Source organism: Lampetra planeri, chromosome 10, assembly GCF_965212315.1.
Source record: "Lampetra planeri chromosome 10, kcLamPlan1.2.h2, whole genome shotgun sequence".
NCBI lineage: Eukaryota > Metazoa > Chordata > Hyperoartia > Petromyzontiformes > Petromyzontidae > Lampetra > Lampetra planeri.
The window spans coordinates 10,953,601-10,978,636 of NC_136116.1; the positions used below are offsets into that span (position 1 = coordinate 10,953,601).

General features: G+C 47.1%; 2 protein-coding genes across 2 annotated transcripts; one reads left to right on the plus strand and one right to left on the minus strand.

The window, feature by feature from the left end:
* Positions 1-846: 846 nt before the first annotated feature.
* Positions 847-13,067, plus strand: LOC144721021 (keratin, type I cytoskeletal 19-like). The gene is made up of 9 exons (XM_078598302.1): positions 847-1,394; positions 2,191-2,433; positions 3,912-3,972; positions 6,174-6,269; positions 8,222-8,392; positions 8,906-9,031; positions 10,536-10,756; positions 11,346-11,404; positions 12,537-13,067. Exons 1-9 carry the CDS (start codon positions 934-936, stop codon positions 12,806-12,808), a joined length of 1,710 nt encoding a protein of 569 aa, XP_078454428.1. The 5' UTR covers positions 847-933; the 3' UTR covers positions 12,809-13,067.
* A 1,044-nt stretch (positions 13,068-14,111) lies between these two features.
* LOC144721022 (keratin, type II cytoskeletal 8-like) lies at positions 14,112-25,003 on the minus strand. The gene is made up of 9 exons (XM_078598304.1): positions 24,411-25,003; positions 22,236-22,444; positions 21,243-21,303; positions 19,811-19,906; positions 17,897-18,061; positions 17,125-17,250; positions 16,471-16,691; positions 15,411-15,451; positions 14,112-14,998 (listed from the first exon to the last, which is right to left on the minus strand). The coding sequence occupies exons 1-9, from the start codon at positions 24,708-24,710 to the stop codon at positions 14,862-14,864; spliced, it is 1,356 nt and encodes a 451-aa protein (XP_078454430.1). The 5' UTR covers positions 24,711-25,003; the 3' UTR covers positions 14,112-14,861.
* Positions 25,004-25,036: the final 33 nt, after the last annotated feature.

Here is a 25,036-nt window from a genome sequence, read left to right on the forward strand (position 1 = left end):
CGCATTTTTTTACACTTATAACATGAAACCAAAGCTGGAAAGTGCATAAAGAAGCACGAAGAGGTTCAATCTTGGAATTAGCAAACGCATATTAACATCAAAATTACGTTCAATAAAAGTTTTTGACGGGACACATCGTACGTTGAACTTCTTTCGCGCCGTACGTACGTAGTCAACCGTGCGAATCGGAGGCATAGGTGAGAAGGGCCGACGGCGTTTGGACGAGATGAGTGATGGACAAGAAGAAGAAGGAGACATGCCGGAGAGGATGACCACCGTCGAGTCTGAGCCATGAGATTAGCGTCTGTGAGGAGTGAGGATGACAGCGCCGCAAGACCTTAGGGCAGTGGCGACGTGGCCGAGGCCTGCGCCCAGCACGTGGTTGATAGCGGCTGTCGAGTGGAACATTTCAGATAGTTTTGTTGGGAACAAATAATTTTTTTGCTATATAAAAAATAAGGCATTTTTTTCACTTTATTTTTTTTATTTCATCATTGAGTGATCTTTCAACGTAAGTCGCGTATTATTTTCAGGATTTACATTTAAAGCAGTCTACCATTTATCAACCTATTTTGGACTAAACATATCGAGTGTTCGTGGCTATGCAGTCATACAAGTTTTAGCAGATGAATCCAACACGCATGCACAGACATGGTTTATATATATATATAATTATTTCAAACGCGATGGAGATTTATGATCGACATATTGTCAGTTTCGCCGGCGGCCAGAGAATATGATGAAAATGCTCTCTGACACTTTGAGCCCACGGGGCAGACGGCACCTCTTGAGCGGAGGGCCTCTGCGCCGTATAAATCCCACCGCGCGCCACGCACACATCCCAGTGTCGGTGGCGACTGCTTGGTTAGAGCTCCCCCCCACTCCCCCAAACTGAGAGTGCATTTGTCCGACGCAGACACATCTCCCCATAGCATGTCTTCATCTAGCTTCACAACTACCAACATCTCGACCAAAGGGCCCTACGTCACCACAATGAGTACCCTGAAAGGTTTGGGCTCTGCTAGCGGTGGCGCCTACAGCTCCAAGAGCTTCTCCTTCGGTGGCAGCGGCGGCGGAGGCGGTTGTGGCGGTGGTGGCGGTAGCTTAGGTGGTGGTGGTGGGTTTGCCTTGTCTTCCTATGGCCGAGGTTATGGCGCAGGGGGCGGTGGGGGCGCCGCCGGACTCGGCTTTGGGCTGGCTCAGTTCGGCGGCGGTGGAGGAGGAGGTGGTGGCGGTGGAGGAGGTTTTGGGAGCAGCGCGTCCTTCCAGGTGGGGCGCTCGATGGCGTCGGGCGGGCTGCATGGCGCCGCAGCGGCTTTCGGGGGGGGGCGCAGCCTGCCGCCGCTGGTGACGCGAGAAGGACAGAGGACCGTCCTGCGGTCTCTCAACGACAGGTACACGCGCTCGCGTGCACCTGGGTGGAGCCCACGGCGTGTGGCCGCGTAGCTGCCGTTGAGTGCGCGGGCGGCGAAGCTACATCTTGAGCGCAACGTGCGACGAGGCTACGATGAGCGAGAACAATTCGATGTGGCGTGGGGTAGGGGGGGTCCCATTTATTTTCATGCGTCAAGGTCCACGTCAAGTACGCAGCGCCACTGAGCGGAGCAGGTGTCCCGTGGGATTCCAGTGATGGTGCATTTCACAATTGGCATCCCATGGCAAACAACATTTTGAAACCCCGTAGTCGTATGTAAATAATTAAAGCGAAAATGTTTAATGGAATAATTTATAGATACCCCACCGAAATCAGAGGTATACATTTTATTGTTGTTTTCAAGTTCATGCAGGGGAACGTCACGATGCAACGTAATAACAATGCTTCCCTTTTTGTTGAAACTTTACGCATGACCTATGGGTATTCAAATGTAGTACATTATAGTGTTCCTACTTACGAACCGCTCGACTTACAAACGAGTCCCCAGGAACGACTTATGCTCGTAAGTCGAGGACTGCCCCTAAATAAATACCCCTTCGTGCGCAGTGCCGGCCTTAATAGCTGCTCTTTAACAGCATTTGCGCCTCCACTACCGCCCTGTATGGCTTGTACACACGTCCCCTTTTTCTCTCCCTCCGGTTCAAACCGGTTTCAGTCGGTCAGAAACGATTTGAACCTCTCGCGCGCGGTGCACTAATCACGACACATTACCCCATCGTTGTCCGCGACGCAACACGCGCCGCCTCCCTGCGCAGGTTCGCCGGCTACATCGAGAAGGTGCAGCGCCTGCAGGAAGAGAATGTGCAGCTAGAGGCGCACCTCAAGAGCCTCACCGGCGGGGTGAGCGTCGCTCCCGTAGACACCAGCGAGCTGGCCGGAGACCCCACGGCCCGCTTCGTGGAGCTGCGCGCCGAGTTCGACGCCCTCGTCCTCGCCAACGTGCAGCTGGAGATCGAGCTGGACAACCTGCGAGCCTTCGCGCAGGAGATGAAGGCCAAGTGCGTTCGTACACAGTGCTGCATGAATCTATATATATACAGGCAGTGCTCCCCCCCCCCAACTTACGAACGTCCGCACTAACGAACGCGCTTCCATAAGATTTTTTTATTTTGTAACCGTCCCACTTGAGAATGTGAGCTCGCACTTGCGAACCGAACAGCGGAACGATTTATAGTGTTACATGCAAATTTACGACATTTATTCTTATTTATGAGGTTTTTTTGTTGAACCGTAACACATTTTACAACAAATACGTGCGTTTAAATAGAGTACATTGTTGTGTTCTGACTTACGAACCGGTCGACTTATGGATGGGTCTCAGGAATGGAACCTGTTCGTAAGTCAGGACTGCCCGTGTACTCTACTGCACATGGTAAAGGTGCAGCCCTGCCAATTGTTTGCTCACGCCACTGCTGGCAGAACGGCTTTCTTTCGAGGGTATTTGGCCTACTTTTCCACTACACGCGACCTTGCCGATCGACTCTGTACGATGTACTCATTGATATTGCTGGGAAGGATACCAAAAAAACGAGCCCAGTTTTGTTGTAATTAATGATACACTAATCAGAGAGAAAGACCCATGGAGGCTGAACACAAATAAATGGAAGTAACAAAACTCGTAGACGCAAAGACGAATTATAGATAGCAAAAGTTGCGATTGGGACCATAGTCAGTGTCCTCCCACCATGCCTGGCACTTCGCATTAATTTTCCACCGTACAGCAGCACTGCGTTGATAATGCATGGAGCTTTCACCCGTGAGCTGGTTGGTAGAGAGCGAGGCGCTGTGCGTTACACAGACGCACGAAGCAAAACGCGCGCGGCCCCTGCCATCGACGACCGACTTGAGAGTCAAGGCCGCGTGTCTTGTGCTCGCTCGTGTTGACTACCTCTGCTTTCCTCTCCAGTCGCTCGTGCACATTGGGTAATCGTTGCCATCTTAGTCATCGCCCGTTGGTGCCGGAGATCTTGCAGAGACCCCGTGGCGGCGCCTCCGTTGGCAGCAGCAGAGACACCGCGACGTTCGTTTTCACAAAGAAGAAGAAAAAAAGAAATCTGTGATGCGAATTTAGAAGTGGAAATCAAATTCTCAAGCGGAGACTAAAATATGCAAATGCGAAGGTCGTTGCGACCGCCAAATTTTTTTCTGAAATTTTGAATAATTTACGTACCAAATCTCACTCACTTAATTGCTTTAGAGCATTGTAGCTACTCGTGAAAATTGATAGGTCCCAGAGAGATTGAGGGCAATGAAAAAGGGCCATTGCTTGAAACGTTGCCTAGAATGTATTAGTGTTCCTCTTAGAGCAGTGCTATTGACGAATGTGTGAAGTTGGTTGACAAATTAGAGAACTGAGCACAGTCTTATGAGACTGACAGCCAACTCCCCTTGGTAGCTGTAATCTGAAATGTCCAGGTCACCCTGAGGCTCTACACAAAGATAAATTGTATTCATGCTTGTCACTTTTTGCACACAGGTATGAGTTCGAAGTTGGCGTAAAATATCAACTGGAGACCGACATTGGAAACATGAGAAAGGTATTTTATCCACATTGTTCATTTCCTCTTGGCACGCTGGTAATATATGGCGGAGCATCACATGACGCTCAATTTGCCCCTGGCTGGTGCTCAGGGGAATAGCACGAACTTTTATCAGCCACAATAGGAGTCGTGAGCCCAGTGCTGGATGTGCTGTCCACGGAGTCACTTTGCACAAAAGCTACAGTCTAATGAACGTCTTCGTCCACGTGCAGTGGCGATCCCAAAGACCGAGTGAAGCAAATCTCTGTGGCATTTTGTGAAAAGCCATGATGTGCTCGCGTTTGGAAATGTCGTAAAAGTTGTTCCTTACCCAGCGTGCCCACCCATTCACCGTGCTAGCTGTGACACCAAGAGCACAGGGAGGGGTCGGGGAATGTGCAATGATGCAGTTGACATGCAAATGCCTGCACACTCGACATCCTACGAGAATCGAGCCCGAGCCCATTCGTTCGCCGACAATGTGTTCCGGAGGCTGACGCTCGCAAGGAATCTCGTTACGTGAATTTTCATCTCGCTTTGTTAACAATGTTAAGTGCGGGTTAGACAAAATAAAATTCACATTCAACTCTTCACTCCCTTTAGGCCCTCTCTCAGACTCCCTGTACATCTGTCAGCACTAAGAAATTAGTTTGCTTTTTTTGTAAATCTTGGATCCTGCATCCTGTTATATGAAGCTGAATGGAATTTGCATGGCTTTTAACGTTTGTCTTTAATTATTACACGTTCCAATTTGTTTAAGACTACCACAGAAATGTGTGGCTTTTTTAGCATATAGTTATCTTACTAAACAATACTACATTTAAAAAAAAAAAATGTAAATGCCTTTGCCACGAATTGCTCATTAAATTCCACACGGCATTTTCTTAGTCGCCAAATTGCTCACAGATGTTATTACTTTCAAAGTCGTGTTTAAAACAAAAAAAAACAGATTTAATCGAATGCTGCAGCTGCTGGAGGATGATGGTGCTTCTAAATGGAACACCTAATGTTAGTCGATTTCCTTGTTCCAAGTACATTGCTGGAATATATTACACGAGCTTTTTTCGCCCGTCCAAGGACGGGTGTATGTTGCAGTAAATCTGAAAAATTCTATAGAAAAATTGTTCAGCTCATATTAATGAGGGGGGGGGGGGGTTGCCCCATGTGGAGTGACGTCACCCGCTAATGGTTATTGGGGAGGGGTGCGGCATGTGGAGTGCGCGACCTTCTTGTGCGTTCGTGTAAATTTCCACGCGGGCATGAATATTAATGAGGGGGGAGTGGGCCTCATGTGGAGTGACGTCACCAGTTCATGGTTATTGGGGAGCGGTGCGGCATGTGGAGTGCGCGACTTTCTTGTGCGTTAGTGGAAATTTCCACGCGGGCATGAATTTTAATGAGGGGGGGGGCTCTTTTGCATTGACGTCACGCACAGATGTAGCACTGTGCTGCGTAGATTACATTTTTACCGTCACTTTCTGTAAAGAAACGTCACATTTGAAGCGACTTTGCGTAATAAATTATTAAATTCTGCTCGACCTTCCTCTGCGTTAGTGTAAAAATCCACCCACTCATGAATATTAATGAGGGGGGTGGGGCTCATGTGGAGTGACGTCACGCGGGGAGGTGGGCTTTATGTGGAGTGACACGCGCGGGACGGACAGACATTTCTGGGTGATTATAGTAGATAATTATAGTACTGTAGTAAGGTTTTCATATGCTTGGTAGTGGCTGTATATGGGATTTGGTGCTTATATATAATTAATATACAGCGTTGTGGGATTCTATTAGCATGAACGACGCTGCATAAAATGAAAAGTATTACATTGTTTTAGTCGTAGTCAGATATGTGCTATAACCACCCTGCCACAACGATCCACTTACACACACGAAGATCCCCCGTATTGGCAGATTGTCGGACACGTGCTGTCAGTAAAGCAACATACCAAAGGTGTGGCAAGGTGCTTTTCATGGGTGTCGCCAACCACCTCGACCTCTCCAGCTGTAGTGTTCTTACACGCCCCGCGTGCGACTCGTTTTACACGGCTGAATTAACTTACTTGATGTGCTGGACAAGGTTCACACACCACTTGTCACGAACGTTAGCCAGGGCCAAAGAAGTTTAGTCGGACCAGTGGGTTTCCAGCGCAGCGTACTAACCAATCACAGGCTCGGACGTAACATAAAAGTGACACGTGCCCTTCTCAAATCTCGTGTAGGACTTGGACGGTGCCACGGAGCTCAAGGTGGAGTTGGAGTCCAGGTACAGCATGCTCCTTGAGGAGCTGGAGTTCCTCAAGAGGGCTCAGGCAGAGGTAAGTGATAAACTAAACTATTATAAACAATCTCCTTGGTTCTTTCGGTAAAGTCACGTAGAAGATAAGTAATAAAATAATAAAAATAAAACATGATTTTATTATGTTTTATTTTTAATTTTATTATGTTTTATTTTTATTATTTTATTACTTCCCTTCTACGTGACTTTACCGAAAGAACCAAGGAGATGAATCCCTGCAGTCACGAAAGCTTTAAATCGAAATTTATTATAAACAAATTTATTTTATCAGGTAAGGCCCACTGAGCTTTAGAGCTCTTTTTCAGAAGCGAACTGGCCACAAATGACAGCTCAACGAAGTGGCTTATCACGTCGGAATTTATAACAGCAACATACTCTAACCGCGTGTTTATTCTAAATGTGGGAGGAAAAAAACCGGAGTACCTGGATAAAAAGCCACACGATCACGGGGAGAGAGAGAGACATGCAATTTCCAAATATACAGGCACCAGGGTCGGCATCGAACCCACGACTTCCTGCATACCAGGCGAGGTAGTTAACATCTCCCCGACACCGTGGCGCCCGAGTGCAGCTCGGAGCAGCCTGAGGTTCACAGGTGCTCGCATCCGTCGGTAGGAGGCAGTCGTTATGAATGCGATACACAAGGAACGTGAAGGAACGATAGACGGAAGGTCATCCTTCAGCCCACCGAGCTCACCGCTTCATGCTCCATAAGTTGAAAGGTCTGCTGTGAAGTTTATGAGCTCAGAAGGCAATCATTACATGTGCAGACAAGTGTGCATGTACTGTGTGTATGAGGACTTAAGACTTGTCTGGCCTGACCTTTTGCAAGAAATATATTACTCCATTAAAAAGAAAGCTTTAAAGACAAATAAATAATGGTAGCAGTGAACGTGCTGTGCTCGTGTGTTATCAGCCAGGCAGGTGCAGGCCACTACGTTGCCGAGTGTGCTTAGAGGAGATGAACGTCCACATCAGATGTCTCAATAAGTGCCTCCCGTAGCTCAGCGACGCGTAAGGCTACATTTGGTTTGTTATTGTCGACAAGTAGGCATCTGATATCTGAAATATTGGCAACAGCACATTTCAGATTAAAAATGTAACTCATTTGAAAAAGTTAAAGGAATTGTCACGTTGGTGGAAGGACTTATTCGAACAAGATAAAGGTTATGTTCAACCAAAATCAATTTACTTTTCTGAACAACCCATTGAGACTAATTATTTTGAGCAGCAATGAAAATCTATGAAATCATAATGAGGTAGTCATACTTTTTAAATGCCTGGTTTTGGATATTTTGTCATCGGGCGAGCCTTGATCAATGAGGACACACGGGTCTTTGATGTGTGTCTCAAAGTAGACTAGCAACAGCTTTCCTTGCGGCAATGGGAATTAAACTCTCCACTGTGATCAGTGACTCGATAGCTATCGGAGCTCAGCATCAGACGACTCGGCCAATAAAAAAATGCATTATCAATCATGAGTTTTATTTATCCAGGAAAGCCTCACTCAAGGCTCTTTCAAATGAGGCTGCTGCATTGGGATCTTGAACGAGTTGCATTCATGAGTCTGGAACGTGGGAGGAAGCACCCAGAGAAAACATACACACACATAACGAGGCAATGACACTCACAGTCCCGCATATATAAACACAATGAACTTCCATCTCCTGGCCACCAATTGATATTTTTACGGCAGTCTCCCATCCACCCCTTACGCAAGCTCAACCCTGCTTGGCTTACACGATAGAGCACATTCAGATTGAAATGGTTGTCAGTTTGCTTCCGTGCAATTAAGTCCCGATGCGAAAGTTCATTGCGGTCAACTCTCAACAACCCAGAGCACGACAAGGTTCCACAATTCCTAACCATGTATAGTCCTACGTGGACGCAGGAAGCAAAGCTTTACGACACACAGGCCATCGCATCCCGATGGTTCCTCCACCAATTATTGTCCCTTCGACGCCTGCGCAGGAGCTCTTGAAGCTCGGCGCCAAACCGGACAAGGTGGACTCATCGGGCGCCATCGACGTGGACGACTCGCGCTCCATCGACCTGGCAGGAATGCTGGGCGACATGCGAGCAGAGTACGAGGCCATCGCCCAGAAGAACAGAGCAGACGCCGATGCGTACTTCCAAAACCAGGTGACGGGGGAAAGGGGGGGGGCATCGACACACCGCCAGGTTAGGGTGACGGTGGTGAGCGTGTGGTGGTGAGCGTGTGGTGGTGAGCGAGGAGTGGTGAGCGTGCGGTGGTGAGTGTGGGGTGGTGAGCGTGCGGTGGTGAGCGAGGAGTGGTGAGCGTGCGGTGGTGAGCGAGGGGTGGTGAGCGAGGAGTGGTGAGCGTGCGGTGGTGAGCGTGCGATGGTGAGCGAGCGGTGGTGAGCGAGCGGTGGTGAGCGTTGGGCGGGCACTGCACTGGCCACAGCTAAAATCAGTGGCCAGTAATATCTGAACCGGTCCTGGGGCCCCCTCCTCGTTCACCAACCTGTACTGACCAGCGTGGTGAAGTATGGTCAAACAACCCCATTACTGGTGTGGGAAGGCCCTTCATCCGCCAGTAGATGGACAACGAAGCTGTGAAATACCGTTGCATTGTTAAGTCCTCAAGTGTACTGGGGCACTTCTTCCTAATGCGCAGCTCGACTTTCCCTGCAGATGGCAACCATCGAGGAGGACCATCACAAAGCTTCGTCCGAAACGGAGAGCGCCACGTCAGAGATCACGGAAGTCCAGAGGAGCATGCAGGAGCTGCAGTTGGAGCTGCAAGGCCTCTTGTCCAAGGCACGATCACCTCCATATAAATTCGCTGAACCTCATCACTCACTGAACCTCTTCTTGGTTCTTTCGGTAAAGTCACGTAGAATGGAAATAATAAAATATAAAAAAATGAAACATAATAAAATAATTCTCACGACGTTTCGGCCACAACGCAAGCAGCCGTCCTCAGGTGAAGAACAGGTCTGTCGGGAAGACAGCGTCTGAATGAAACACCCCAGGCTTGGAGCGTATATTTAAGCTGGGTTGGAGGGGGAAGAGCGCCTTGACAAAATAATTTGCATATCAAGAGGAATTTAGCATATTTATGGGAAATGCAGATATGGGATTAGTAGTACTTGTGATATGCGTAGGAGGTGGGCGGGGGTCACTGAACCTCGCCATTGAACCTCAACATCGACTCGCTAAACTAAAGCTTCCCTTGCCAAACCTTCAACATCACTCGCTAAACGTCGACATCACTTGCTCAGAGGGGTGGTACTCATTTTATCGACCCTGCCCTCGAATTGAACTGAGAACCGCATGCTCTATCATGGCTTTAACTAGCGGGACCCCCCACGCTGCCACGGAAATACGGAGCTGAAATACAATGCTCTACTCTCTACCTCATGCTTGACGCCGGTGTTGAGTGTGACTACGTAACATGTTTTGTAATTAAGATTACAGGACTTATTAAGTTAGATTTATTTCAACTCTGCAGCTTGCTTGGCTAAAGGCCCTCTACTACCATCTAGTGGAAAGTAAAAAAAATACACTACAATAAAGTATATAGCTCTGTCCCTCGATTTAATGAAACTGCCGTAGTAATTCGCAACGTAAAAAGTAAAATATAAATGTAAAAAATTAATTTCCCCACAATGCCCTCCAACAATGCTTCAGGGTTTTATTTTACCTTTCTTTGTGCGTTGAATAGAACCCTGTCTTGCAGAGAGTGCTCGTGCCCATAATCTGGCAGCACGGAATAATTTGACATTTGAGAATTAACAAGCCCGACTGCTGATGATGAGACCCTGAATGTTAAAACTGGTCCCGATTTTGTTGACTTTAATAAACGATGCTGGACAATACCGCTCTGGAAAGCTAATACGCTATACTAATTGACGGGAAAACGAGATACCATTGCTTTTGCTTCTATTTACTCTTACAATGAACTGTGGCTCATCTACTTTGCCATCTTTAGAATATTTGGCTGCCATATATTTAAACTTGATAAGGCACTTCGTTGAGCTATCATTTGTGGCCAGGTAGCCTCTAAAAAAGAGCTCATAGCTCAGTGGGTTTTACTTGGTAAAACATAAATAGTTATAGCTTAGTGTGTGGGCGTCATCATGGAAAGTGATCCCTTTATGATGATTTAATAATAGAAAACAAATATAGTTTACAGAGATTTATCAATCCACTGCTGTATGAAGGGACTCCCCATGCTACTTGTACAAAAAAACAACTTCAAAGCATTCCTCAAATACAAATTCTGACGATTCTGATAAGTCGACCATTATCCCACATCCAGAACGGGCAGCTGCATAACATGCTCGCCGAGGTGGAGGGCCGCTACCGCTTTGAGATCAACACCATGCAGAGCCGCGTGGCGGACATGGACGGCACGCTGCACTCCTCCAAGATCGAGCTCCAGCGGCAGCTCGTCGCCTTCCAGCAGCTCCTCGACATCAAGATCGCTCTCGACACCGAGATCGCCACCTACAAGCAGCTGCTCGAGGGGGGAGACGTCGGGTATGACGCCTGCCGCGTTTGGCGTTCATCCGCCGTGGTGGCGAAATGTTAACGACCTCGCCGTGTCAACGCGGGAGCTCGTGGTTTTGATCCCCGTCCCTGACGCCTGCTGTATATTTCGAGCTTGCGTGTCACGCTCTCTCCCCGTGGTCGCCGTGGATTTTTCTCCGGGTCCTCCGGGTTCTCTTTCCACAGTTAGAAACATTCCTTTTCGCCTATGCGGCTGCAATACATTTACATGTGATAAGCCACTTCGTTGAGGTATCATTTGTGGCCAGGTCGCTTCTGAAAAGTAGTTATATAGCTCAGTGGGCCTTACTTGGTAACAGAAAAAAAAATTCATAATTTAGTTTTAGTTTATCGTCACTATGCTCAAAGGTCTTCGCCATAGGTTTTGACAGCTCTCAGCAGGCCCAATTTATGCTGCAAACGTTGAACACAAGTATAAAATAACTGCGACTTGGTAACTTCTGGTGGTTTTAGTTACAAGAGCTTAAACATGTGAACGTCTAAGAGCATTTTTTAAAATTGCTGTTCTATAGACTAGATTACATGCTAGACTAACGTTATGTTTCCTTTTTTTTCACAGCTGGGAAGAATTAATGAAGTCAATGTCCATTTCTGGGAATGTCACATTCAAAGGCAGCGGTGAGTGTCTTCCGTATTTCATCGTGCAATGAAGAACATGTGGAGAGATAAAAAAAAAACCCGTACACACTCTACAGCGGCCAGTCCTTACCGACACCACCGTCGCTATACGACCACCATGTTGCTGTCTGTTTTATTTCCTGATCACGTCAATAAAAATGTGCATTTTTGTTTTTCATCAACATCAAAGGGAGGTTCATGTAAACATGCCCATGAAAGAGAGCGATGTATGAATGCAGCACTCACGATCAATACATGAGTGCAGCCCCAGGGCAAAGTGAAGCATAATTGGAATTTCTGAATCCCATTGCCACAGCAGCTGCTCTATGAACCACACAGGGACAAGATCTGTAAGTCATTAATGTCGCGTGGTTTATAAATTAGCAATGTGGCCTTCCACAATATAATCACATCCAGCCTGCTATGACAAACATAAAGTGTCAAAACCTGTTACAATACCTGAATAAGAACTGAAAGATGGACTTCAGTGTACTCATTAGACAATTAAAGTTTGTCATTCTTGCTTTTGAAGTGACAAAATTCTATTGAATGCTGGAAACATAGCTGATGACATCACAATCAGCATGTCACACCTGTGGCCACAAAACCGTCACCGCACAGCTCCCACTCAGCACAGGCCACTAATTTACCATGGGTTTGATTTTACACGAAGCTCATTGTCCACCTTAAACCGCATCCGCACAAACCATCGCAGATGCACAAATAGAAAATCCTCTCCAGCAGTGTGCGGCTGTGGTCATCCAGAACAGACCGTACAACGTAAAACGTCGCGTTGCCCAAATCCACAAATATGAAGGAGACATCACGGCGGCGATACACTCCCGCTACTCCTGACGCAGTTGTCTGGCTTGACCACCTCAATGTGCAGTTGTAGTCGTCGCTCTGCATCTGCATCAGCCACACAGAAGCAGTAAACTCATTTACTAATCTTCCGCTGTGAAATGCAACCGACTGTAGGTTGCTCCACGATGCACAACGTGCCTGACGATTGGTTAACAAGTCGTACCTGCCAAAGACATCTCCGGTTTAGATTCGGAATGCTCAGAATGTTCCACCAAAGCTCGGCGTCTTTTGTTGTTGTTGTTGTTTGTTTTTTCTGCGTGATCGGCAGGCGGTGGGGGCTACGGCTCCGTGAAGAGCACGAGCGGGGGCGGCGGCGGCGGCAGCAGCTCCGGCTTCTCCACCAGCGCCAGCTCCACCACGGTGACCACTGCCAAGTCTGTCGCCGACAGCAGCAGCAGCTTGCTGGACGCAGCCACCGTGTCGGCCTCCACCCCGGCGAAGTCGGTCCAGAAGGTGGTCACCGTCAAGACCATCGAGCTGGAGGACGGCGTCGTGGTCTCGCAGAGCGAGAACACCAAAACATCCGAGATTCCGTCTTAAACCGAGGTGCTCAAAAAAAAAACGGAGCACTATCTCTCGGTGAAATCAATTCGGACCGTGCATGTTTGTGTTGGCTTACATCCACTATGGGTAGACATCTTCTTATTCTAATGGATTTGGTCATAACTTGGTGATTGAATCTTTTAACATTTTCTTCACTGGGGCAGGGTCAGTGCGTTGTGGAGTTTCTTTGCTTCTGTCATTGATGTGCTCCTGCATAGCTTGCATCTTTGCAAAAAAATAAATGAGTCAAACTTTTTGTCGTTTTATTATCATTTTGTGTGAACACTTCTGGAAATATTTGGCTTGCTCCGGGTATCTACAGTGTGGATTATCAACCAATAAGTGCTAAAGCCTTGCATTTCTCAGCTTGAGCTTCAGGGGTGATAAGAATAAAAATAAAAAGTCCTTTGGGACACAGCTTGAAAACCCAGGTGTTATACTCAATACATTTCAAAACGTCACCAATGTGGTGCTCTATAACATGGTTGAGCAATAGGGAGCCATCCCTTGACCACACCCGGGCATCGATCAGCCTCCCATTGTATCTGTACCAGATGGAAATTCCTCCGGTACAGCTATTGAAGGCTTTACGAACTACGTGGTCAAAATATATGTTAAATAATGTGGAAGCCAGAGGACATCCCTGCCGCACCCCAAAGTGTACAGGGAATGGCTCCGACTCCCGGCCACGTAGTTTTACCCGGGTCTGCTCACTATCATGAAGGTCCTTAATGATCGTGAACAGAGGGTCAGGGACTCCGAAAGCACGAAGAACAACCCAGAGCCCAGGCCTACTGATGGTATCATAGGCCTTGACCAGGTCAATAAAGCAGAGATGTAGGTCTTGTTGGAATTCCCTACACCTCTGCTGTAGCAGACGGACAGAAAATATGGCATCTGTGTAGGACCACCCTTTCCTGAAACCAGATTGGGGCTCCGCAAGCCTCTCCTCAGCATGCCACCCTCCCTCAGTATTTCGCTTGGGAGATCATCTCTGCCCGGTGCCTTTCCTGGTCTCAGGCTCTGGATCGCCTTCAGTATTTCCTCAACAGATGGCACCCTGCCTCGGCAGGGTCATCCCCACTTTGTCCCACGTTGTTTTCTGGCTGAGGGATTTTTCCTCCCCCAGGACTTCACGGAAATGCTCAGCAAATCTGCAAACCTGTTACTGGGGGTCGGAGATCGGATTCCCGTTCTTTCCCCTAATGATGGCAATAGGTGTGGCGCTTGCGTGTTACATTTTTGATGGAATTAAAGAGTGATTATAACACAGTAACACACACACACACCTACTCAACACTTAATTCATGCGTAATCTTTATTTCATGCACGCTTTTGATGCTTCTATAATCATGCCACCCAAGACGCATTCATGCTGATTCGGCTCAACTTGGGACAGATATCAACCCTACAAAGCATTTTCTGAAATTAAACCACTCATAGACATTCTAATTCATATATTTTTAAACGCACGATTTTTTTTTTATAACAATCACTACTCTATTTTGCGACATTAATTGAAAGGTGGTATATGCAGTCTGCAGTATCGTTTAAGCAATGAGTATCTAACATGTGCACCACGTGACAGTGTTATGTTGTATACATTTTGAGTACTTGGTGTGTTACCATGGATGTGAGGCCCATGTGCAGCAGAACAGTGATCTTAAAATTCCAATATTCCCACACCATTTCTGCCGGCATTCCACAAACACATTTTCATGAACGCACGCGTGTTTTATGCCCTACTTTGATTGGTAAACAGTGAACGGGGCTTGTGGAGTGTCATCAGGAATGCAGAATGGAAATACACTTGTGCAGACTGCCGCCTCCATAAGCGCAGGACAGACATTTACCCAAGAGAGGAGGACTGCGTCGTACATTCGTTGCATACAGGAATAAATGTGGCTCTGCACCGCCAGGATCATTTTTATTAGCACTCACGATGGGGGCGGGGAGGAGTAACACCACCAACTAAATCAAGTCGCATGGCCAAAAACCACACTCAAGCTGCCACTTGAACTGCAGGGCCACCTGCCGGCAGTGGTCGAGATCACTTGCGCATAACCTGCATGTCTTGACTCTCTGACACCACCCTTCCATCCAGTGTCTCGATCTGCTTGATCAGCACCTGCTGCGAGGCGTACCCTTGAAACTGCGGTTTGGTCTCAAGTGGAGACGGCGACGGACCTAGACACACAGATACGTACCACGGATTAGATGCACGTGTGCACAGAGTACACGCAACAAAGACAAAAATCCCCCGTATTGCCTAAACAGACTGCAGGGGCAAGTGCTGTTCGCGAGCACCTATGAAGGCCGGCACGGCACACAAGGAGGTGGGTGGCAAGCACCACGCCCAGCCGCCTTTGTCTCCCCAGTGGCGATGTTTACACACCGCACCAGGTACTCATTTGCGGCTGAGTCGACCTAGGGGAGGCCCAGGACCGGCAAATATCTGAACCGTTTTATTATCATTTATATGAAAATTTTCTGTAAGTGATGTCGAGATGTTATTTTCTAGGAAAATAAAATAAAATAAATGAAGATTGATTAATTTACAAGCAAACAAAAATGTGCACGATGGGTGGTGTTAACTCACTGTATTCTGAGGCAGTCGGTCCAATCCTGGTAGTGGTGATCCTGAAAACAAAAGCCGAAGATTATTTTGATGCAAAGCAGGCATCATCGTTCAAACTCCAGTCCTCGCAACCCCCTGATGGAGCGGTTTTCTGCCACCGCCGATATTTCCAATCCAAGCGACCACAAAGTTGCACACACACAACCCTGACGATGGTTTGCGAATCATGGGGAGATGCACAGTGGGCGAGGGCTGCCGTGAGGACGGGACACCTGAGAGACACCCGTCCACAGCGCGCACTAACAACTGGAACTAAGTGCCCAAATTATTGATGGCCACTTAAGCAATCTCAGTGAGAAGATTACTCCCTATCATCGCAATATATGAACCGCAGCCATTATCTAATATGAGATGTACATGAGTCGATATATTATTGCAGGGGCAACATCAACATCTGTTAGTTTATTCTGTTCCCAAATAGTTCAGCTAACAACCCCGTACTTATTATGTATTATAGAGGACCAATGCACATGCTGAATGCCTTGGTAAACACAGCATTTGCATGGTATTTACTGTACATTCGTTATTTGTTTCCCTCCTATTAACTTCCCAACCCACTGCATCATCCTGTTTCCTCCCATGCCTCTTGGCAGCACTTCTCTCTCTCCTTGGCCATACACAACATTCAATATCGAGCAATAACATCGTGAAACCAGAGCAGAGGAAAATAACAATTCAGCTCTGTGGTTGTAGATCAACATTTGTATTACTATAGTTACAATGCTCTTTGTTAACCCAAGGAAAGCTCAATGAGTCATTCGACTCTTTCTGAGGATTTATCCTGCATTGGACAGATTGACCAATTGCTGCATTTCTGATGTTTGGATGGTGGGAGGAAACCAGATTAACCCAGAGAAAAGCCACAAACGCTTAGTGGGTAACTCTTAAAGCGCCGCACACATATATTCAATAATCCATAACAGCACCACCGTGGCCTGGCCACCTCGCAGTTCTTGAATTGCTGGGTTAGCATGACAATCTCCAACTCGGTGTGATGGCCAGCCCATTTGGAAGCAGCTACCTGCCCTCCTCGCCCTCCAGGAGCTTGCGGTAAGCGATGATCTCCATGTCAAGGGCCAACTTGACATTCATGAGCTCCTGGTAGCTGCGGTGATGGCCGGTGAGCTTGCTCCTCTGCTCCATGATGGTCACCTCCAGCAGCTGCCTCTTCTCCGTGAGTTGCCTTATGGTGTCTTTGCCCTTTTCCTCAGCAAGAGCAATGGCCCTCTCCAGTGCCAAACACTGTGCCACGACAACACAACAATCATCATCGCCGCCATCGATCATTATCAAGCTCATGGTCAACCCTAAACTGCATCCACTGGACGAACCATGGCAGTGGATGTGAATAGCCTGATGCACAAATAGAAAATGTAAAACTCTCCAGTAGTGTGCGACCGTGGTCATCCAGAACAGACCATAACGACGCAATGCCCGACCCACAAATACAAAAGAGACATCACAGCCGTGGCTCACAACGGAACTCGTGGTAGTTTGAGAGTTCACGGCGCAGCACCCCAAACAGTGCGCCGCTGCTCCAACCCCCCCCCTACTTTACATAATGGGGGCCAGGACACACAAACAAACAAACAAAAACGATGCCATTTTCTAGCAGCACAATAATAAGAACGCACGCAGAGGCCCAACAGGCAAGACCCCGCGACACAATACACACCTGTTGCTTGAGAGCCTCCAGTTCTGCTTTGTAGCGCTGCATGTTCCGACGCACCTCGCTGATCTCAACGGTCACCAGTCTCATGTCATCGTTGATCTTGACCTCGTTGGACCTGTTCGCGTCCAGCTGGGTCGCACATTTACAAAATGAAACGTGAGTTATTTTTGTAATCAAACCGACAACGGTCTATATACCCCTTTGTTTTGCCCCCTTTCACGTGGTCATGCTGCGCCGGAATGTTTTTTCTGGTATCCGGTTGTAGAAATCTCCACGCATGTCGTTGCAATTCTTTTTTTTTGTTAAATGACAAAACTGAACTAACTCAATTCGTGAGGACGCCGGTTAATATTTGTCCATCGTGGGGTGACCGTGTCCACCTTCTGCACTCACCGCTATAGCGTCATACCCCTCTAGGTGGCACTTAGGTAACACATTTTATTTGAAATCAAACATGACAAATTCTACAGAGGCTTTTTCAATCAACTATAATGCTACCGTATTATGTTGAGGATAACTGAAGAGGGGTAAAGCAAGTTATGTTAAACACCAAAAGTGTGGATATGGATGCATGCATTTTTTGTTTACAGAATTTTCAGAAAGACGTCACAATTAGTACTATTTTTGTGGGTTCTCAAACATGATCATCCTCCGGAGAGATTGGTCCCCGGCACGCCAATGTCGAATTCCCAGCGTTGAGACTCTTGCTAGGCATTTTCTGTATAAATAAAGTTCGTTATCTGTTATCGCCATTGTGGTTCAAGCGGCACGTTACCTTGGTCTCGAACGAGATCTTGAGCTCCTCGCGGATGCGCACCGCCTGCTTCATGTACTGCTCGCGCACCTCGGCCAGGTACGCGTCCAGATCAAGCCCCGGTGAGGAGTCCACCTCCACCACGATGTCCACCTTCACCATGCGCGCCTCCAGCTCGCGGATCTCCTGCACGCACACCGCACGGGCACCCTCGTCATTGCAGCGGCAGCCAGGAACAAATTCCGGTATCCTCACCACAACCACCCCCCCCCCCCCCAGAGCAAAAATGACCCCCCACTTCCTCCTCCTCCATCCCATTTATTTTCAACAACAACGGCCGCAATTCACCACTCACGGTGACATCGCCACGGTGCTTGTGCCAGGCTACCCCAATACCCCTGAAGTCTGGCTCTGATACATAGGTGGAGTTTAACTTCTATATTTGGGGGGTAGCAGGGGTTCGCTTTGTCCCTAGCTTCAGGAATCACAGGCGCATATTATTTATTTATCTTAATTGTAAACTACTGAAAATAAATTAATAAAATTGCCCAGTTTAGGACCAGCGTTACCCCCCCCTGCCCCCCCAAACTCCGTCCATGCTCTGGTGGCAGCAGCAGCAGCCTGGCCTTAGTGGACTGGGCACCCAGGCACAGCTGTCCAGTGAGTCTACATCCTTCGTGACCTTTGTTTGGAATGTGCCCCAATCGTTATTTGTTTTACCTACTTTATCATCCCAGTGGTCAAATGAGAAAAAGCACAGATGCGTGCGGGGCAGCCGTAACTTAGCGGTACAAGAATGAAATATTGAATTCATCCGTACGGAGCTTTGAGTGTTGCCACCAACCCATGTATCTGATCTTGTCCAACTTTTCCATTTTCCCACCACGTCAAACAACTAATTTATGGAACTCGACAAATATCCCAGAAAATGACAGTCTTAATACTCAATGAGGCTTTCCTGGGCAAATAAAGATTAGTATTATTATGATTGCTATTACTAATATATATTGTTTGCAGGTGAGTATAGCTTTCGTAGAGTAAGAGAGCAATTATCAGAATGATTAACTGCAGATTGATTAATGTAAACTGGGTCGTAATGCACAATGCATGTTGGTTGTCGACAGTGCTCACGATAATCCCCTGTGGTCTATGGTTTGGCACCCTGACGTAGACATGTGGAATAAATATTAAGCGCTCTTCTCATAAAAAAATTTACTTAATTTCAAATATGAAATGATATATTATTGTTACACTTAAATTGTCAATACTTTTCTTCTTACTTAGGTAGCACTTTTTAACCCCGACTAAAGCTGACGTGGTGGATATTTCATTTGGCACTCTGCACTATGCACGACGAATGACAGCTCTCATTGTTAAAGTTGTGGATGTTGCTATGAGTATTTAGTGTTTACTCTGCCGTGTATTTATAGGTTGCACCATGTGATATTCGGAATGAAATCTGACGTTGCGCTCACATATGCACCGCTGGAGGTTTCTTCAGGAAATTAATTTTCTCCATTAATTATAAACTCGTTGATGCACTTGCTGAAAAATATCCCAACATCTGGAGCAAATTATCGGACATCATGCCGTACAACCCAAAAACACAAAACTAAACAAATTTTGATTTTAGCAGGTAAGGCTCACTGAGCTATATTACTCTTTTTTCAGGAGCAACCCAGTCACAAATGATAGCTCGACGAAGTGGTTTATCACATCGAAATGTATGGCCGTCAAATACTCGAAACGCATGTTTCTAAACACGGAGGGAAAAACCTCGGGGAGAACATGCAAACTCCAAATATACAAGCATCAAAGTCGGGATCGACCCCATGACCTTGTGCATACCAGAAAAGGTAGTTAACATCTCGCCACCGTGACGGACAGCTGTCCAGCGTGACGGTGAAACTCAGCGCAGGGGTGTTCGGTATTTACCCTTTCGTAGACGTTGCGGTAGAAATCAATGTCGTCAGTCAGACCAGTCAGCCTTGCCTCCAGCTCCACCTTCTGCATGTACACCTGGTCTGCCTCCTGTCCATCACGCAGTGTGTGGAGAGAAGGGAGACGACCATCAGGATAGTCATCTTTGCTGAGTGCACACTCAGCAGGAGCTGGACAAGGTAGGAGCATGCATGGACTTTAGACTCAGCCAATAGTCTACTGATAAGGCTCTCGCTGGCAAGAGAAGGCCGCACACACACATTTTGTTGTATTGTACACTATGCTAGAAATGCCCTGTCAAAAGTGCCTACTTTGATATACTGTACACCACTGGCAAATATTATCCAGGTCTCACTTGAAAAAAACATTTAGTTGTAAGTGGACTTCCAGCTATATATTCCGTTTGTTTTATGTGTATGCGCGTTTGTCCTGAGAGCTTCTGCTGGGCTACTCCACCCAATTTCAATGAGGTGTCATTTGAAAGCTTAAGGCCGCTGTGCGTGTAACATGAGCCCAGGCTGTGGCCTCACTGGGGAGTGCTATTGGCTTCCCTGGTCTCTGACCCCCAAGCACCCCCAAGACCAGGGGCGGTTTCTTCATTAGGGCGATTGGGCGATGCACCACCAATGTCATTCAACCACAGAGTCACGCTAGCCGTCACTGTGCCTCTGGATATAGTCCAATCAGCGTCATGCTACGTTCTGTGGAGTACCGCCTCTTTTTGGGCGATTTCCTTCCAGCTGAGAATCGCCCCGAGTGGTCCCATAGACTTACATTTAAAGATGTTTTTTTTCGAACGGGGGCGCGGCAATGCATTCTCTATGGCTTCCGGGAGGGCTCGCCCTAACGTGCTTACGTCATCATACGTGCTTACGTCATCATACGTAAGCACGTTTCATCCAACAATATAATTTGTCGCCACCTAGTGGAATCTTTAATAAAAGAAACTTGAGTGGTTTGTTTTAATAGTGAGCATAGAAACAAACAAGATGTATTGTAAGAGTCACTTTATTTTTCATTAATATTAAAGAAGTGAAGTTGCCTTTACATGCTTAAGCTGTTAATGTATCCATTGCATGGGTGGACCTTATCCTTATCAATCATCCAGACATTTGCCCCCCCTGAGAGATTTTGCAGGAGCCGCCACTGCCCAAGACAATCCAAACGGACCCCAAACGAACCACTGAGAAGATCGGGATATCACACGCTCTGGCTAGTGGGAAATACAAGAAGGAGTTGGGACCGTACCCTATTTTGCACACTCGTTTGTGTCACGCCATCATCCAGATTGGGTTAGTCTGCCGCAAAGTGGAACGTTAGTTGGATTAGTTGGCTCACCAGATTTCTTAAATAAAAACAACCTCGTGATGAGAACTATGGCTCAACGTCATACAGAAAACATCGCCAATGACATTGCAGCACTGACCTGTTTGAGGACAACAAATTCATTCTCAATTTGAGAGCGCTCCCGGATCTCAGTCTCATACCTGCAAAGACAATTTAAAGTCACGTCAATGCATTAGCCTACAGCAGCACCATTATTCGAGTAAAAGATGACAATTATGTATTTTATGTTTACATAGGACTGACCAATGGCCATTGAACAAATGCTGCCTCTCTGTGTACTGTCCAAAGCATCACTGGGGACATGTATGCTATGGCCCACAGTATTGGTAACTTATATCTAGCGGCTCTTTGAAATTCCCTACTGACAAAATGTTGTAAAATCTAGACACTTCCTGGGGTAGGCACGTTATGAAGGCATAGGAGCGATCCCAGGTGTGTATTAAAAACCCTCAGTAACACCATTGGAACCTCATTTGCCAGTAAAAAATATGATAATTGTTTTTTTACCCTTCTATCTGGCAACAAAACTGACACCTTTTTTACAAGGAGTCATGTTTGCATTGACCACAATACCTGTAGCCATAATGCAAACAAAAAACATAACTCTGATAATATATGCACTGTCCTTGAAGTTGATTGGTCCACACCCGAAACAGGTTTCATTAGAGCCTAGTCTCACATGGGTTGGACCAGATGACGCCAAAAGGCCTATGGTCTATGCAAACATGACTCCTTGTAAAAAAGGTGTCAGTTTTGTTGCCAGATAGAAGGGTAAAAAAACAATTATTAACCCTCTGTAAATTTACGATGCACAATACCTGGAAAACTTCACCTCCGATTAGCAGGGTTGGCTATGTACAGTGTGAAAGTTCAACATGTATATATGCATACGTAGTGACATGATTCCAGGTTTGTGTTAAGGATCCTGTATCCATTTACTATGCAAAATACAGTACTGACTCAATTGTCTTGTGACCATTTGACGACCTTAGAAGGTCTACCTGGCCATCCAAAAACTATCTGAGGTACAGCTTGGCGACACTACAGAGTGAGTCTGCACGGATGGACTTACTTGATCTTCATTTGCTCCATGTTGATGTGCGCTTGCTCCTGATCGTTTGCCAGGCGCCTCTTCTCTTCTATCAGAGCCTGGATCTGGCGCTTGAGCAGGACCTCGTACTGAGCGCAGAGGTTGTCCAGCTGCGAGTCCTGGCCACTGTGGATGCGCATTCTCTTCAGACTGACCTGCAGCTCCTTGTTCTTCCTCTCAAGAATGCGCACCTGGGAGGTTTCACGTAGGATACGTCGATCAAGAGATGCCGCGTTACCAAGAGTGCATGTGCGTGTTGGTTAAAATACTCCATTCAACCGCCTCGACAGACTTTATAAGCCAACATTGATCTTTGTCGTTAAACTGATCCGCTCCTGGACTTGCCACAGCCCTGTAGTGTTGGAACTGGAGGGGGACGACCCCCCCCCCCCCACGGCCACTGCTGAAGGCTCAGCCCCCCTGCTAAAGTAATTTGATGAACATTCTGTTTGCAATAGTTGGAGGCGGCGAGGCAACGTGATGCAATTAGAACAATAGGGCAATCAATGGGCGTTGTAGGCTCTCCTGTAGGTCTGCACGGTGTTCCCTCGCTATTCGCGGATATAAATTGCCTGACTAAAAATACGCGATTAAATACATGCAAATTATTGCATCACTTTACCTCATCGCTTTATCTCTTTCGATGCAGTCGTGTAAATTCAAGATGCGATTCGCGGAGAACAAAAATCGCGGATAGCAAGTTGGTGAATGACGAGGGAATACTGTACGTTGAACTTCTTTCGCACCATACGTAGCCAACCGTGGAAAATAATAAAACACGCAGGTGCGAGAGCTAGAGCAGAACGCACGATAGACAAACGCAGATCGAATCGTGACTCGTTCCTTGGCGTTCAAAACTTATTGCAAGTGGAAGTGAAATAATAAAATAATAAAAATTCAACATTATAAAAAATATTTCTCACGACGTTTCGGCCACAACACAAGCAGCTGTCCTCAGGTGAAGAACATAGCTGAGGACGGCTGCTTGTGTTGTGGCCGAAACGTCGTGAGAATTGTATTTTATTATGTGTTATTTTTATTATTTTATTATTTCCCTTCTACGTGACTTTACCGAAAGAACCAAGAATATGAATCCCTGCAGTCACGAAAGCTTTAAATCAAAACTTATTGCAAGTGCCTAACACTACGTCGTGCCTCCTCTGAGATTCTATATGCCTCCCCAGTTAAACAAGGATTGATCTCCCCTAGGTAGACTCAGCCTTGCATTTTCACCTGGCGCGGTGCATATACATCAGCTGCTGGGGATGGTGGTTGTCAGACAGCCTCGTGTGCCGTAGGTCTTCATAGGTGCTCACTAACAGTACTTGACCCATCAGTCTGTGTAGACTATATGGGACATCTTGTTTCTATTTTGTGCTCGCTAGAATGAACACGAGCTGGTGAAGCTACATCACTTGGTGGAAAGTCATCAGTGATTATGTATTTTTTTTACTTTCTAGTATCTGGGAAATTCTCTCAGTCTCAAGGTTCAGCAAATACATTTTTGAACAAATCCTTTTTTTCCTTCAAATTAGCCTTTTGCATGCGGCAGAAAACATTACCAACAGTTAGGAAGGCATAACACTCAAAAGGTCCACGCAGCCTGGTTCACCAACCCACTTAGCTGTAAAAGATTTGCCAACCCTGCACACTTAGGCGGTAGGCTGCCAATTTTTCAACGTTTTTACCGCATACTGATTTCTCGAAGCAAAAAAAAACGCGTCGTTATTCCCCCTCCTCCCCCCCTTGGAACTTTTTTGAAAGCGGAATGATTAGTTTTGAAAATCCATACGCAGTAAAACAGTTTTAGACGATCAGCAGCCGGGCGCTTACATTGGTAGGTGTGCCAAGTCTGCCGTAATGCCATCTTCCAGGCACCTCAGCTACGCGTTGAGCCACCAACCCTTACCCTCCAACGCGCTCCATTGCAAGGTGTGCTACCAAACGGATTTATCTCCAACATAGGAACGTGGAATTTCCTCGAATGGCTGACCGACCACAAACGGACGTCAGCATTGCCAATTGCTCATTAGAGCCTAGGGGAAAGTTTGTTTTTAACTATAACATCCGATAAACAACCTTTATAAGTGAATTCTGCACAACAGCCTTTTTCAATGTTGTCGCGCAACAAGCTCCTGTAAACCGCGCGCCACTCACATTCTGGATGTAGTTGGCGAAGCGGTCGTTGAGCCCCATCAGTTGATTCTTCTCCATCTGCCGGACCTGCTGCAGCTTGTCCACCTCGACCGAGATGCCGGACGACATGCCGGACGAGATGTACGCCGAGCCCTGGACGGTCGTGGTTGACGTGGACGAGTAGCCTCCTCCGCTCCCTCCCGCCGCCGTCATCGCAAACGGGCTCCGCTGGTCCTGTAAACCCATGCGCTCCATCGGGGACTGGAGCGAAGAGACAGCCCCGGATGAGGACGAACTCTGCATCATGCTGGAGTAGGACATGCTGGACGGATCACCGAGCCGAAGGAGTATAAGCTTGGCTTCGCACAAAGGGGCCGAGTTTGTTTCTGGTGGGCTTGGTGTGCACGCACACACGTTACGACCGGCACAGACGACTTGGTACAAAAGCCCAAAGCGCTGCTATATTGCACACACACACATATATATACCTGCATCACCGTCAGCCCACACACCCTCCTTACACACGATCACGGAGTTCTATTGGGTGGGCGTGGGCGAGGCGGTGGGTGCTGTCAATGATTAAAGGTGGGATGGAGTTTACTCTCTCTCTCCTCCTCAACAAACGGGCAAACCTTTCGCAACACGTA